This window comes from Falco peregrinus, chromosome 3 (assembly GCF_023634155.1).
Source record: "Falco peregrinus isolate bFalPer1 chromosome 3, bFalPer1.pri, whole genome shotgun sequence".
In the NCBI taxonomy this organism is placed as follows: domain Eukaryota; kingdom Metazoa; phylum Chordata; class Aves; order Falconiformes; family Falconidae; genus Falco; species Falco peregrinus.
Genome location: NC_073723.1, coordinates 75,561,396 through 75,577,504, shown reverse-complemented (window position 1 = coordinate 75,577,504; position 16,109 = coordinate 75,561,396). Strand labels below are relative to the sequence as shown.

Below are 16,109 nucleotides of genomic sequence, written 5' to 3'. Positions count from 1 at the left end.
TGGCAAACAGTCCCTCAAGTCACAGAATTGACCTTGCCAGTGTCATTATTCCAGCTTTTTCTCTAGCAGTGCTGGTCCTACTTGAAGTAGTCACTCTCACCCCCAATTTCAGCTCATTACAAGTAGTCCTGAAGACAGGTGACATGCTGTACTCCACCTTCTTAGGCAGGTGCCTGCAATTTAAACATAGTTCATGAAAACTTCTGCCTTGCAGGGCAGCTAGAATGCTATAGATAATCCAACCAATGGAAAGTTGCTCTAGCACAAAGCACCCTTTAAGAGAACCTGCAAGAATTCAGTATTGCTTTAATTACTTGCAGGGTGGTAGCTCCAACTGATTTCAGAACCCTAACTTCAACGCAATCATTTCAAGCACCAGCTGATGCACAAAAGCAAGTTTCTTTCTGATGAGCTGAACACACACGAGTTGGTGTCAATGAACTTCTCAGGGTAACAGGAAAAAAAAAAACTATTTACAAGCAAATGTCTGTGAGGAAACCCTGCTTCAAATCAAAACATGAAGTACTATTTAACATACAATAGAAGAAAGTATTGTAACACACCATTTAAGTTATGCTTGACATTTGCAACCATATAGTAGATAAACGCATACTGGCAACATCACCCCTGGTCTACAAGGCACGAGAACACAAAAAACAACAGGACAGCAATGCGCCACTAAATGCTGTTCTTCTAAAACTTACCCATACACACACATATTTTTAAGTAGGCAGTTACATTTTCACCACTGTAGAAACAGCATCAGACTGACAGATCTGCTGCAGAAGTAGAGAATGCTGAACCTGAGACTTTATCTTGGCCTCTCCTGCAAACACCACAAAATCCCATCACATACATTCCTCTCATTCACTGAGATAGCGGCCAATAGAGCCAGTACAACTGCCTCTATTTGCATTTAACACGGAGGTAGGTTGTATAATACAGGTAGACTTGCAGTGGGACATCCATTTACAGTATTTACTCCTTGATTTTTCCTACTATGGGAAAAAATACAGATTATTTTTCTAATAGTAGTTGCCCTCCTGTACATTCTGTATTTAGGGCTTACAAAAACATGAAGGTTAAAAGGTTGAAAAATTAAGCCCAAGATAGTGCTTTTAAGAGTTGCCTTACTCGAACATGTTCACAAAGTTCTGAACTCACACCTTTTCTAATGAAGTAATATCTAATGTGAAAACTGCTCTTTTCTGGAGAGAAAATAAGAAAAAAATCCACAAAGGGGTCAGAAGTCTTCTGAAGGTTGGGGGGGTGCGCAGGGGGGAGCGGAATAATTACGGTTCCAGAATAAAATAGCTTCCTTTGTATAGGGACAAAGGCCTTCCAAATGGAAAAAAACTCAAGCACCCATGCAACAAATACACAAAGTTGTTATCAGTGCACAAAAATGAAGTCAATCAAAAATAGGATCTTTTCCACTTGGCGTTATATTGTTCTTACAGAAATAGCATTATTTTAGTCACGTTACTGTACATGAGATTTGTAAAGTTAGTGGTAGTATCTTATTAGAACAACAATCATTCACAGAAAATATACTTTTTTGACCCAGCCCTGAATCAACCACTAAAGCTAAATGTGCTGAGAACAACCTCTCAATTTGACTAAATGCTTAGCAGATGGACCACCTGACAGAACAGATACCAAGTATTCCTGGTATAGTGACAGTGTTAATGGGAAAGTTCTCCCTATTTCCAAAGGGAAAGGCAAGAAACATGCAGTCTGTAGGACAAAGAGAGGTCAGAAGTAGGAGGTAAGTAATCAGTGTTCTCTATCTTCAACAGAAGTAAATTCTGTGGGGTTTGGGTTGGTCTTTCATACTGTGATCTATTTTCTTTAAGGGCTCCTTGAGAGACAAAGACCCTTTTCATATCACAAAGATTGCTGTTTGCTTTCACACCTGCAATACCGGTATGAGGGCATGGCTGTATGTTTTAGCTTTTTGCTTCCAGTCTAAAAAGTATTTTATTAGGCAGTTGTGTTGATTTGCAGTTTTCCTATATACTGTAGTTTGTATTTTCCATAAATGACATTAATTAGGATGCTTAAAAAAAGAAATGGTGGTTTAGGCATTCCAGTAGCAGTGAATTTATGGTGGAAAAAAATAATCCAACAAGTCCAGGATTCCAACCCAAACAATAAAGGCATACCTACAATACACAGGTGACTGCAGCGGTCTCTCCAAGGGAGCTCCTATGAAGACTGACTTACTGCAGGACCATCTGGGTACCTAGTCTGGAAGAAACACTGAACTTTGAAATGGAAGTTTTTACAAAAGAGGATGAAATGGATAAGCTTGGCAGTAACTTCAAGAGGCTCCTCTGAACTGGGGAGCTCATTTGTGTACTCAAGGCAGGCTACAATACCAACATAGCACAGGATGTTGGCATTCAAGCTGGTGACCTTAGCAGTGTTCAAGCTGCTGATTTACAGCATATAAAGAGAAGAAATCTATGTTGCCTTCACCTTACAGCAGGTTTTTCCAAAAGGAGTTTAAGGATTGTTTTGATGCATCTCAGAAGTATTTAAATAAGAGATACTCACTGCAGAGCTATGGGTCTACCACGGTTCTCTTGTGTGCTTTGCAAGGTATGGGGGAAGTACTGGGGTGAAGGACTGGAGGATCAGGTTGCATAACAGAGCTCATGACTAAGTAATCTGGCATCTTTTAAGTTCTGAGATGTAAACATACCTAGCTACCACAGCATAAATACTTCCCACTGAATTACTATTTGTCTTTTAGCCATGATGCTCAAGAAAGGCTTATAGAGCACTCTCAAAAAGATGAACTTGAACAGAAAAAAAAAAAAATCCTAAGTTTACTACATGTGGAAAAAACCACTCATAATAGAATTGATAGTTTTTACAGCACCATATAATTCTCCCTTCCTCTATAGCACTTTTATATTCTGCAAAGTACAAATGACCTCCTACCCCTTTATAATCTTAAACTAACATATCCCTCTATTCATTTCACAGGTACCGACTTCCTCTCTTTTTCAGAGGGTGAGGTTACAGATGTCAAAAAGTTGCTTGAAGTTGAAATTAGCTCTTCACCTTAAATTTGGTTTTTAAAAGTTCAGACCACATAACATGTTTGAATCATAAAAGTTATCCAACAAAAATGCCACCAAATCATATTTACTGACAAATCCCTTCTCCTTCTTATTGAAGTATTTCTGCAGTAGTACTGACCACTTCAGCAATAAAAAAAAAAATATTTTTTCTAGGTTGCTTTACCAGGCAGAAATAAGGCAGTGAAGTGTAACTATCCAGAACCTATGCAACAAGCTTGTCCTGACTGAAGGGGGCGGGGGGGGTGGGGTGGGGGGGGTGTTACAGTAGACAAAACAGGAAAGTTTAAGGACCTGTGCTGATCAACAAACTGATCCAAGTTTCCAGCCACCGTTAAGGTGCAACAGATTCCTAGATATCATCTACCCTGGGCTGCACACTTTACACTAAAGCGATCCAGCAAGCTTCACACCTCAACCTATAAAAACTCTGGAAGGCCATTGAGCAAAAACTCATGTCCTTCAGCATTGTGATGATGTGTTCCATCTGTTCTGGAATTCTCTGCTTACTGGGGTTTTTTTGTGATCATTGAAATCTCATTTATATTTGGGCAAGCAGTTTCTCCTCAGAGTTTGTTAACCTAGCATGTGTGCCAAGTAGGTAATTTTCTTCAGTACCGACCACTAACTGAAGAGATTATAACTTTGTCAGAGCAAAAGACCATTTTTAAATTTGGGTTGTTTTTTTTTCTTTGTTTTCCTAAAAAGAATAAAGTTGTCCGAAAGAGTCACAAGACTTAAGACTGCTTCTGAAATTGGACTTTGTGGTTCTGGAGGGCTGCCTTTAAGTTAAGAAGCAATAAAATACTCATACACAAACACACTTGTGGAATACTTCCAATCCATGAAGAACAGGCTTTTAATTATCTGGACTTAAAAAAGTGCATCAAAAGCTTAATATTCCATGACTGGCAAACTAAGGGCAACAATAATACAGGCAGCTGTTCCAGCAATCTATTAAAAAAAATATATACTTTCAGAACCAATCTTGCTAACTAGCTAGCAGATATTTTTGTGCCTGCTAAAGCACTTGATTCCTCTGGTACAAAACATAAAATGTCCTGATGAACACTGTCATTACATCGAAAAGCCAACTTACATCATGTTTGGATATTCTGGATGAAGATCTACTCTTCACCCAAAGTTCTCATTTTTGGAAATCATCTTAGAATTTCCTCTGCTGCTTCATTTTTTTACATGCTGAAATCTGCTCCCAAAGTTAAACAAATGTACTTTATTCAAAACTTCCCAGAGATTCTGAATGACTATTAACGAACTCAGTTAAGAGACAGCAAGGTTAGGATTATCAATAGATGGCTCCAAAACTTCACTGGAGATGGTACAACAAGTTTGCAAGATTTACAAAATTGAAGAACACAAACACTTCTGACCCCTCTGGGATAAATTCTAGATTAATGTCTAAAGTGTTGACAATTCACCATGGTTGTCATTTCTTCTTGGATTACATTTCACAGATAACATAAGAGAAACACCAGTGGTCCAATAACATGAAATCCAATGTTGTTTACACTTTTCTACATACACACACAAAAAAAAATGTAATTAAAATGCTAGATGAAAGGAAGAGAGGACAATCAGTACCATCTGCTTCACAGGAAACCTTTCAAGCAGTAAATTTAAAAAAAAAAAAAAAAATCACAACTTTACTCCACTGGAAAGTTTTCACTAAATTTTAAGCCAAACTAATCATTACATTACTTACCTCTCTGTTAAGGTCCACTTACTTTAATAACACAAACTTCTGTAATATTGCATGTATAAAAGTACTCCTTTAAAAACAAAAAAGGTTTTTGAACTCTGAATCCCAGTTACTACCTTTGCCATGCCTCATTTCCATGGCATTCTTCTGAACACTTAAGGGACTACATATTTTTTGTGACTGCATGACAAAGCAACAAAATACTCATTTACTTGTCTGCACTGTACAACAATATTCCATCAAATCATCATATGTGGTTTCCTGGGTCTTCTGTTTTTTCTGTAACTGATTTTGCTTATATATGAACAAAATTAACTGAATTGTTTTTAAAACTTACTGTAGTCAGTTTAGACTTTCAGTTGAATCCTTTAAAAGATACTTTAAAGTAGGTATAGAGCAAGTAGTTTGAACTACTCAATATGCATTATTTGTGCTACATTCAGTGTAACTACAACCTCCATATCCCTACAGATTCTCCTCAGGCTCATCTATTACATGGGATAGTTAAGCTGCTATTATAGCATGCTGCCAAATGCCTTTCTGCCATTTCATCACATTTCAGTAACAGAACATGGCCTGGGTTACCTCATGTAGCTTGGATCCTCCAAACAGTCCAGCTGCAAGTAAAGGAGAGCTCCACATGGGGTACTTTATGTTTTTGAGCTAGCAACTATAACTAAGAAAGGTGATAAATCTGCCCCTACATCTATGGCTGGACCGCTCCTACAGCCCAAGTTGGCCTGGATACACCTATACTGTACAGGAGTGTCAACATACAGTCTTCACAACAGTATCTTCTTTCAGTATTGGACAAGGGACTTCAATTTCTTTTTGTTTTCACACTATGCTTGTTTGCATACACTTGTTTTTAAAAACACATGCCTACGTCCTTTTTGTACAACATACCTATTCATTTTTACACAGATTTTTCACTGCCACAGACTTTTACTAAACTCCGTTAATCATGTATTCAGTGAAACAGAGATACAGCTACAGTGCTGGCCTGAGCTTTATCTGATACAGAGAGACCTCTATACCAAGAGACTCCCTACAAGAAGCTTCTAGATGTAAACACTCAACATTTGTGGCCATGTCTCAGCTTCTGGTTTTGAGTATGTCCTTAAAACTACACTGTCTAATTAAATTTAGGAGAATGTCAACACCAACAGCCTGATTCCACTTACTTGCAAAGGAACTCAAAGCTTTTATTTAGACTTTTTAATTTAAAAGTCACTACCCAAGGCCAAAGCAAAAATCTTTTTGTCTTTTTTATGTTACCTTAAAATCTACACGAGGCACAAGAAGATTCTTTGAACTTTGCTGGTCCCTAGACATGACATAGTGGGTTTCTCCAAAATGCTTACACACAGACTTTGGTTAGAAATCAACAAGCCTAAAAGCTTACACATTTTTTTCAGCACAACTGCACCAAAAGTCACAGGTCCCCCTCAAGCCTTTGTGAGAATCTACACTGATAATTTCAAAGATAGCATTCAAACACTACTAACTTGGGCACCTGTATTTCTTAGAGATGAGCAAGAGCAGACTGTTGTGTACTCAGTGTAAATCTAACACCCTGCTTGAACAAACTTATTGATGCACAAAGGATTAGCAGTACTCCCTTCAAGGCAGGGTATCATTCAGAGAAGACAACACACATTTCTGGAATGGCACCCCAGCTCACACCAAAAAAAGTTTCGGTGGACTTTCTCTCTAGCCTCACCCTTTGCTTCTATAGACCCATCCTAACTTGCTTTTCTATTTGTCAGGTCTCAAAATGTTGCAATTTCACTGCAGATTTACCACGAGTTCTATAGGATTGTTTTGATTTGTACAGTGATTCACCTTTGGAGACAAGGGGAAAAAAAACCACAACAAAATCCCCCCCCAATTTTTCCTACTGATATTCAAATTAGACCAGTAAAAAAAAAAACCCACCCGAAAACAAAACCACAAGAAAGCCTCCAAATCTCACCATATATTATAGCAAAGTTTGGTGTTTCAGGCCTTCTCATACACAACCAGTGAATTTCTTAAGTAATCATTTTTAATTGTTCTTGAAAAATTAAGTATCTACCAACTTACTTCCCCAAACAGGAATATCTTTGCTTTCTGCTTTCATCACAATGGAGGCAAAGGTCATAGTTACTGGAATGGCATCAAAGTAGGAAGAATGGGGAGCCACAGTTAATATCGCTGCTTCCGCCGGCAATGCCCGTCTGCCTTTTACATTTATCCAGTGGAATCCACCAGCAAGCCACATCATTCTCATGATTGCTTTCAACAAAATATCCACTATCCTGTGAAGAATTGAGAAAACAGTTATGCTGCCACAGGAACACTTCAAAATAATGAACAGAAAAAACAACACAAACTTGGTAAGCATGATGAAAGTACAGATACGCTATGCTATTTCAATTGAGCAGGAACACTGCACAGAGCTTTTGTTTTCTCTTTCTCAGCAGATTTAAGACCACTTTAAAGGTAAGGTGCTGTTCAATTTCATTTCATGCCTGAATACTAATGCTTTTTAATCACAGATTAAAGATTGGCATTTATTTAATCACTAAATTAATTTTGATTCAGACTACTGTTGTGTTTATTCTGTACAATGTCTAATAATGCTTCCTAGTAACACCAAAAAAGCTCTAATAAACCGAGTCCTGAAAAATGCTACTGGCATATTGCTAGAATGCAACAACCCTGATTCTTGAGTTTGAGTCTACCCAAACAAAACAGCGGAGAAAGTAGGACATAGATTCTCAAACACGGGGATGCCTACAGACCGTATTTGGGAGCTCTGGAAATACTTTATTTTTGTCCCTTTTCCCCATCTCCTCCTAAAGCACTTTGGGGTTTTTTTTGATGGGGTTTTGTTTGCTTGTTTTTTAAACAAGTCATGAAAAGAGACACATTTGCTTTGAACCAACGGAGTGCCAAAACCAACACCACAAATTGTTGTACTCGCAGGGACTGGAGGCTGGTGAGAAGGGTGACGCTGAAAATGGGATGAAATGGGGGATGGAAATCTTAAAAAGCTTCAAAATAACTGCATGCAATATGGAAGGCAATCCTTTATTCCTTTTGTTATTATACTGATACAATTCCAAATGAAATTTAAAGTGACATGCCTCCGTGGTTCTCAATTTCTTTCCTTCCTGTGATGCAAAATAGAATCAGCTTCCCTCATGCTAGTGCCAGCTCCTAATTTTCAAGTGTTCTATGGAAGAGGTGATACACTCCTTTCTTGCTCCTCAAATGGCAGTTTTCATGGATGGGTGAACACTGTCTTGCATTCTACCTTAATCAGCATTCCAATATCAAAGCAAGCACATACTTTTATTAATAAGCACCAAAGCATGGGGCAACCCCTCAAGAGAATCAACAGAGGTTTTGTCAATTCATCACAGGGTAGCAAACAATGGGGTGAAGCAATTTAAAACAACAATTTAGAATATGAAATCCAGGCACATTCTGTAGTGTCAATCTTCATAACAAGAAGTTGACATTACAGGAGTAACTGAATTGAAGGATGTCACAATGAGTCTTCACACTACATCCTCAATAAAGGCAAGAGGCCAGAGATGATAACGTTTTTCTCCCTGTAATTACTGGGTCACCTGGTAAATCAAACAGTTGAGGTATTTTTAGTTTCCTATCTGAAGAAAGCGTTTAAATAATATTTTTTGTATTTTTCTTTTGAAGAGAAAAGCAGGTCTGTGGGACAGATATCAGGTATTTCCAATCTTCTCTATTTCAAACTGCTGAACTGATTTTCTTAGTATTTCACCACATCACTGACTTACTTTCGCCACCAGGAGAGGGGCTTTTCAAGCTCTCGCTCGTCAGATCCCATTGAAGCAACGAATGCAAAAGGCCAGGCCAGCAACATCATAAAAGCAGCAAAGAAGAGTCGGATAGGAAACAGAGTCAAAGTCATGAAGGCAATCTGCAAAATCCAAACAAATGCATTATTCTAAGACAATCTTGGACTGAAGAAACCAGCGATTCCTACAAAACGATCTGAAGTCTTAACTTCAAAATATCTAATGTTAAAACCGGAATACACTTCAATTCCAAACAAATAATTGTGGTGTATATGTAACAATTTTGTATTCACTGATCTTAAGCACAGCTGAAACACAGTACACTCTTCAAAGTTAAAGCAGTCTTAGCTTTCCACACTTCAAACCCTGTTTGTCAGTGAATATATCGGCATGTCTTTTCCCTTTCTGCAGCCTCACATTAAGTAAATATTTAGCATGGGTGTGTTGTAAATCTTACTGCACTACAGAGAAGTCAGTCCAACACAGCAGCTCCCAGACAGTGATATGCATTTCTTCAGCAGGGTGCATTCACAGGGCAATACAGGACCCAACCTGGAAAGCTCTTCCAAGACTGAGAAGGCACCAGTTCCTGTGTTGTATGTTACTGGAACCAGAAGCTGTGGGGAACCACAGTGAGCAACACTGTGCAAAGACCTCTGGACAAACATCCAGGCACGCCGAGTTTAATAACTTATCTGTTATTATGAGTTTAATAACTTATCCGAGTAAGTTCCAGGTCTGTGCTAACAGGCACAACCCCCTGGAAAGCAGGTTTTCAAGAAGTTATCCTTCCCTAGGAAGCCATGGTGAACCTAGCCACTTCTGCACATCCTCCCAGCACTGTAGTTCTGAGAGCCCATTTCCAGCCAGTCAGCACTCTGTCTTCAACTGTGGTGAAAAACACATCATGTTGGAACTTCTCCCACAGTCTTTTGAAGAATTCTCCCCAAAGTAGGGCCTTTCCTGAGCCGTTTGGAGTTGGCCCCAACTGTCCTCCAAAAAAAAATCTTAGCAACTATCTGTGCAATGATCCACTTGCTCCAGGAAACAGTTCCAGAAGCCAAGAACCCCATCTTTCTCACTCAAAGGACAGGAAGAAAGAAAAACAGCTCTTAAAGCGGCAGAGGGTACAGATTCAGGAGACTGGCTAAGGGACAGAGAGCGAACTGAAAACTGTTTGAAGCTGACTGGGGTAGCACCAGTGTTCCTCAAGCTGTACAATGGAGGCTAGCATAAGATGAAGAAGACACTGAAACAGAAGGATCATGTAAAGAAAGAGAATTCAAGAGTAAATATGCTATTCACAGGTGCACCAGATGACATAGAAAAGCACTTTTCAGCATCACAATGGCTAGGCAAGGATGAGTAATGAGGCATTATGTACTGTCTCTTAATCTGATGCATCTCCAGGCTGCTGTGGAAAGCATTATTCAACTACTACTTCTCATTCCTGATGCAGATCTAGTCATCATGCAGCTTAGTTTCCCACTGATCAGTTCCTGTTTCCTGTCACTTCCCGAAACAGCTCAGTAACCAACTCGCCCTGTAGCTGCACAGATCTGCAAACCTAGGGTAGGGGCAGGGAACACACAGCAGGAGAAAAGTTTCAAGCCTTAAGCTACCAGCCCAATGCAATGTCAGATTTTACAGTGATGGTTCAGACTCCGCACCATCATCTCATAACCACCATCGCCTCACTCCCCAAACCAGAACTCCACTCCCCAGGTGGACTGCTTCAGTTTGCAGAAGTGGAAGAAAAGGCATTTTTTTCTTAGATACATTAGTTTCCCAGATGAATCAGTATAACTTCTTTAACTGCAGTGTGAGGTCACGCAGCGCTGCATGCGTAGAGAAGACCACCATGTCTGGCAGCAAATAGGGGAACACTCATCTGCAAACTGGAAAAAGAGAAAGCAGTTGCCTTCTGATCTCATAAAAAGAGAAGGACCAGCTGTTGAGAAAGAAGAGAAACAAAATGCAGGTGAGGACAACGTCTTCTGGGATTCACACCTGCTCCCTCACACTCCTCAAAGTCTCTTCCTACACCAGGGCAAAGCAAAAAGTCCTTTGCATCTCTGTAGCAATCCTTTGCATCAAGATCACTTTAGACCCACATCCTAGAACAGAGGCAGCAGTTACATCTGTAAGGTTGTGAAAGATGGCATATCTTTGTGGAAAATGCCTCTTGGTCTTCTGTGTCCAAAGACAGCAGTGGTGGAAATGGCTAGCAAGAAGCAGTTCCAAGTACACAGGTGTGCAGTGTCTGGCTGTGACACCGGCCTCTTTTTTAGCAGGGGGTACTGCAGTACCTGTCTGCACAAGATAACTTGGTAGTAGTAGTATGTTTGGCCCCTGAAGGAGGTCAGGAATCAAAGACACTAACATTTGAAAAGTAGTTCAGTCTACATCTACATCTTACCTTCCTGGGTAAGAAAGCTTCTATCCTCTAAAACCTACATACAGTAGTACTGTCCCCACTGGCCACCGTCAGAGATCAGAATGCAGGAGACATACGCTCCTGGTCTGACCTTGTAGAGACATCTTTTTTCAGTAATCATATATCTACATATTTAGGATATTCACCCAGACATGTTTTCTATTAAAATTACAAATTCTATATGGTAATAAGTCATATGTAAAGACTTTTAGATACATTTAAAAAACCCTAAAGGTCCATCTGGAGCTATACCCTTGGGAGGTTTGGTTCGTCACCAGTTTTCTCAAGAGGGGTTTGACTACAGCTCATTTAATATTTTCTAGTCTACAGGATCCTACCTTAGGTTTTCAGAAGTTGCAGTGTATGCTGTGAAAGACCCCATGGGCAGCAGGAAGGGAGAGGATGGTCTTAAAGCTTGTAACAGAAGGCTGCCCTGGGAAACTGTACTCCACTCTTCCGTCAGAAGGGCTTCAATCTGATGTAAGGCAAGTCACTTAAATAGGTATCATACATTCTCATTTAGAGACTGCATTCAGATTTGAGTAGGAACTTCAAATGAAGGTATAAAATATGAAGTCCTCTTTAAGTTCTCTAAAACATCAGGTTGTACATGTCTAAACACTGAGCAAGAGAATCACAGAGTACCCTTGTTTCTCCTTCTGTATGTCTCCATTTCCTGTCTTGAAAGTCAGCATCATACCTCTCACGCACAGAGAAGCTGAAGAAATGCATCTTCGAAATTGAAGATACAGTGGGAAACATCATTAAAAAACAGTTTATTCACAACAAAATTTCCATGGCTTATTCCAAATTAATGGTCACATATTGAACAAAGAAAATAATGAACTGCATATTTAACACTGTAGAGGTTTTGGGTTTTCTGTTAAACATATCAAGACAGAGACTACGTCTTGCCCCACACATTCACTTACTTACTATTATCATCCCTATAGCCTCAATTCACCAAAGATGGCACTGGGAAGAACTAGAAATTCATCCCTCAACAATTATCTTACTACCTGCTTTCCCACTCTACAAGTTCCCTGATTGACGCAATCATGGAGATAAATATAGGAGTAGAAACTTTCATGTGTACCTAAGCCAATCTAACAGAACACTGCTGCTAAAGAGTGTGGTCCTGTTCACTCTTCCCTCAATCCTCCCCTTGAGTCAGCTCTAGCACTTATCTGAGCTTGCAATAAGCCAGTACAGCTCATTAGAGTGAAGAAAAGCAAACCCAGCAAAAGGAAACAATTAGAATAGAGAAAAACACAATAATATGCTAGTTTAATGAGCCAAATCAGCTCTCCAAGGCACCAGAGGAACACCAGCATAGGTGCGATGAATGGGCCAGAAACACTGGAAGCAAGGAAAAAGGCATCACATTGTGTTAAGAAGTGGCAGGGAAAAAAAGCTACAAACACTTTGTGACAGCTTTAGTAATGCTTCTGCCTGTTCTGCAGAGGTAACTAGAAGCTAGAGCTCTGACTTATGTGATAGGTGCCCGGATGATGTTAGGATGAACAAAATACATAGTTAATGAAATAGTCTGCCCTTCTTCCAGAAAGGATGTTTATTACAGTACTGAAATGAAACAGGTAGCTTCAAGAATGACCCCCACTGTCACCCTCAGATCAGAGTAAAATAACCATCATTTCTACAGGAAACCTAAGACTCAGTTCTCAAATAGCCTTACTGCTTTTACACTCCTGTTCCCTACCAATTTTTAGAACGTAAGTAAGAGATGATGCGGCACTGATGGATTTCTTTTTTGCCATTTTTCTTCTTCTTTGTGGTTGTTTTGTCCTCTTACTTTCTACCATTTTTCACTCTAACAGTCTCAGGCTGAAATGTGTAAAGATGCATTTACTTTGAGTTCTGTTAATGAGCAAAAAAAGCTAATCTAACCTCTTGCAGAGTGCAGAATGAAGGAGGGATGAGTTGGTAGTGAAAATAATGGGGCCACCTGGCAGATCATCAGCAACAGACTGCCAAACAAAGCAGTCTTCTCTCTGAGTCCCCTGTGCTTACCAACTTCTTCACGTACCTCTAGTCCCTACATGTTCCTAACCTTCCTTGACAGGCTTTGCAGTCCTAGGACTCACCCCTGTTAAGATTCACAGGGCAGATAGAAAAACCTGTGACACAATATGCACCTACAGCTGAACAAGACGTGAGTTTAGCTATAATACTTCACACTGAAACCTCAGCAACAGTCCAGGACTGGATGGAAGAGAACACACGTTGCTGTAATTCACTGTAAAGCAGCCTCCCCATTCAAGAAATTTCCCTTTCTGTGAGAGCAGCATTTCTCCTACGTGGAACAGTTGCACAGCCTTCTTTAACAGCCTCTATCTCAAGCACAACTTTTAATCAGCAAAGAGGTTAGGAAAGCACAATTAAGGCAAAGAAGAAAATCCATCGTGGTTCTGTATGTCAGCTTGCATTCTTCTTCCTCATATAAAACTGCAAAAATAAGACTGCAAGAAAGGGTGGGTTAAAGAATTCTGTGCTGCTGCACATCAATAAAACTGCTCACTCAAAAAGCAAGACCGAGCCGCACTCTGGTGAGGCTACTCCTTTGGTCTGCACACTGTAAAATCCACTAGTTTTAAACACATCTTATAGTTTTCATTGAAAATAACAAATCCTTGAAATCCAGCTGCAAAGCTTATGTCTCATACAGATTTACAGTGCAGCCCACACAAAAGGCAGGTATGTTCGACAACCAGTCACTTCACTGGTGAGACAGCTAAAAGGTCTGTTAGGACTAACAACAGATCAGCAACACTAGTAGTTCCTATGAGACTCAACACTGCAAAATCCATGAACTGGTACTCTGCCCTCCCAAAGGTATTTTTAAAGTTGCTTATAAACAACCAAGTAGAGAGCAAAATTAAAAAAATACATTAAAAAATTAAAAAGATACATTAACACTGCAAAATAAAACATCATTATTATCATAATTAAGACACAGTCCTAGTCCATAGGAACATATACTATCTTTGCTTGTTTCTGCTCCCTGAAAGACTTCTACCTGGTTCATTATATAGAATAAGTGACTTCAGGAACAAAGTAAGGTTACATGGGAAAGAAATCATTACAACAGTGCAATTTATTGAGGAGGCTTTCGGTATAAAGTACATGAGGCAAACGGCACAAACCTTTTCTCCTTTCTCCCATTCAATTTGTGAGTAATCACTGAATACATACTGGGAAACCCGATTAAAAAAAAAAAAGTAAAAACCTTTTCCAATGGAGTCTACTATGAATTCCTTGGCTGCTCGATACTTAACATGAGGCACATTCCCATGTTTTGTAAGTCAGGCCATACATGTCATGTCGTTAAGTATCTGGACAGCAACAGGGCAATGCAACAATGAACTTCACTCAGAATGTTAAGTAAATTGAAGATGGATCTAAAGCACCTTGATCTGAGACATTCAACATTAGTGGATCTTAGTTTCCATGTTGATAGTTAGCGTAGGCCGTTAGGCCCCCAAAACAACAGCTTTAAGGAACTGAAGCATTACAGTAATAAAATTAATAGAAACGGTCAACCCCTAGTAAAGGTGAATCTTTGACGGTATTTCTTTGTCCAGCGAGTGACCCAGATCTTACCAAAAGCTTAAGACAACGGGCATGCACTCTGAATATCCAACCACCTACTGTGAGGTGATCAAGTAAGAGGCACGGAGGGAACAAAAAAAAAAAAAAAAAAAAAAAAAGGTAAACAAAAAGGCATACAACTGCAAATCTGCATCTTAATACCGATTCCCGTCATCTTACACTACATGTTCAATGCTACCTGTACAATTACACTACCTGTACGTTACGCCACAGAGATTATTTACCCAGGGGCCAAACTTCAGATGCACGGGATGCCTCGGCCCAGGAATACCTTAACATAACGCTAGAAAAGAGTGCCTCCACAGGACTGCTCGCCTACCCTCCATGTAAAAAAAACCCCACAAAATCATTTTTAAAGACCCAAACAAAGATGTTTGGGGTTTTTTTTTGATTTTTTTTTTTTTTTTTAAGAAAGCGGCGGTGAAGTTCAGGCACACGCCCTCCGCGCGGCGGGTGCCACAGCGGCCGCCGGCCCCGCGCCCCCCGCCGCCTCACGGCCGCCCCCAGCCGCCGCCCGCCCCCGCCCAGCGCCCGCCGCAGCCCCCGCAAGCCCGGCTTGCGCGCACACGCACCGCTCCGGTTCTCCCCGGTCCCGCCGCCCCCGGCGCCTCACAAAGCGCCGGCGGCAGGGTGCCCCCGCCCGCCGCAGGACGCGGCCCGCCAGCCGATGCGCCGCGGCGGACGCGCGGCAGGAGGCGGCGGCGGGAAGGCGGCGGCGGGAAGGGGGGGCCGGGCCCCGCACGCCCCTACCTTGGCTTTCTCCAGGGGGCTGAGGCGCAGCTGGTGCACGAAGGGGCTCCGCGGCGGCGGCCCGCGCTCCCGGCTGCCGGCCACGCAGCATCCCCGGCCACGGCTGCTCAACTTCATGGCGGGGCAGGACTACGGGCAGCCCAGAACGGGAGAGGGCGCGGGGGCTGCGCGGCGACCGCTAGTCCCCGAGTAACGGCGGCGGGCGGGCACCGGCGGCCAGCTCGCTCGCCACTAGACGCCGGCCCCCGCCCTCCCGCGGACCCGCGCATGCGCCCTGCGCGCCGGCTACAGCGGCTCGCCCGGGCGCCGGTTTCCGCGTCGGGGGGTGGGGGGAGCGCGCGCACCCGCCCTCCTCTCCCCTCGCCGCGTGCCGCCGCGCGCGCCCTCGCGCGCCCACCCACCCTCTTCCCGGCCCGTCCCCTCGGGGCATGCTGGGAGCGCGGCCCCGCCCGCCGCCCCCCGGGGCGCCGCCCGGCCGGCGGGTGGTGGGGGCGCCGCCCGGCGGGCTGAGGGGGCGCCGCCCGGGCGCGGCGGGGGCAGGCCTGACGCCGTGTGGCGGGCGGGAGTCGCGGGGAGCGGCTGAGGGGGCACCGGCAGCTGGGGCGGCGGCGGGGAGCTGCCGCCACCCCTCAGGTGCTCCCCGGGGCCGGCGCTGG

General features: G+C 42.2%; 1 protein-coding gene across 1 annotated transcript in view; it reads right to left on the bottom strand.

Annotated features, from left to right (window-relative positions):
* Window positions 1-15,811, bottom strand: part of LPCAT1 (lysophosphatidylcholine acyltransferase 1) — a 68,382-nt gene extending 52,571 nt beyond the window's left edge. The window contains exons 1-3 of the mRNA XM_055800372.1: window positions 15,454-15,811; window positions 8,616-8,758; window positions 6,895-7,109 (exon numbers count right to left, since the gene is read on the bottom strand). Coding sequence (XP_055656347.1) covers window positions 6,895-7,109; window positions 8,616-8,758; window positions 15,454-15,570 — 475 coding nt within the window. The 5' untranslated portion in view covers window positions 15,571-15,811. The remainder of the gene's footprint in view (window positions 1-6,894; window positions 7,110-8,615; window positions 8,759-15,453) is intronic.
* Between the last annotated feature and the right edge of the window lie 298 nt (window positions 15,812-16,109).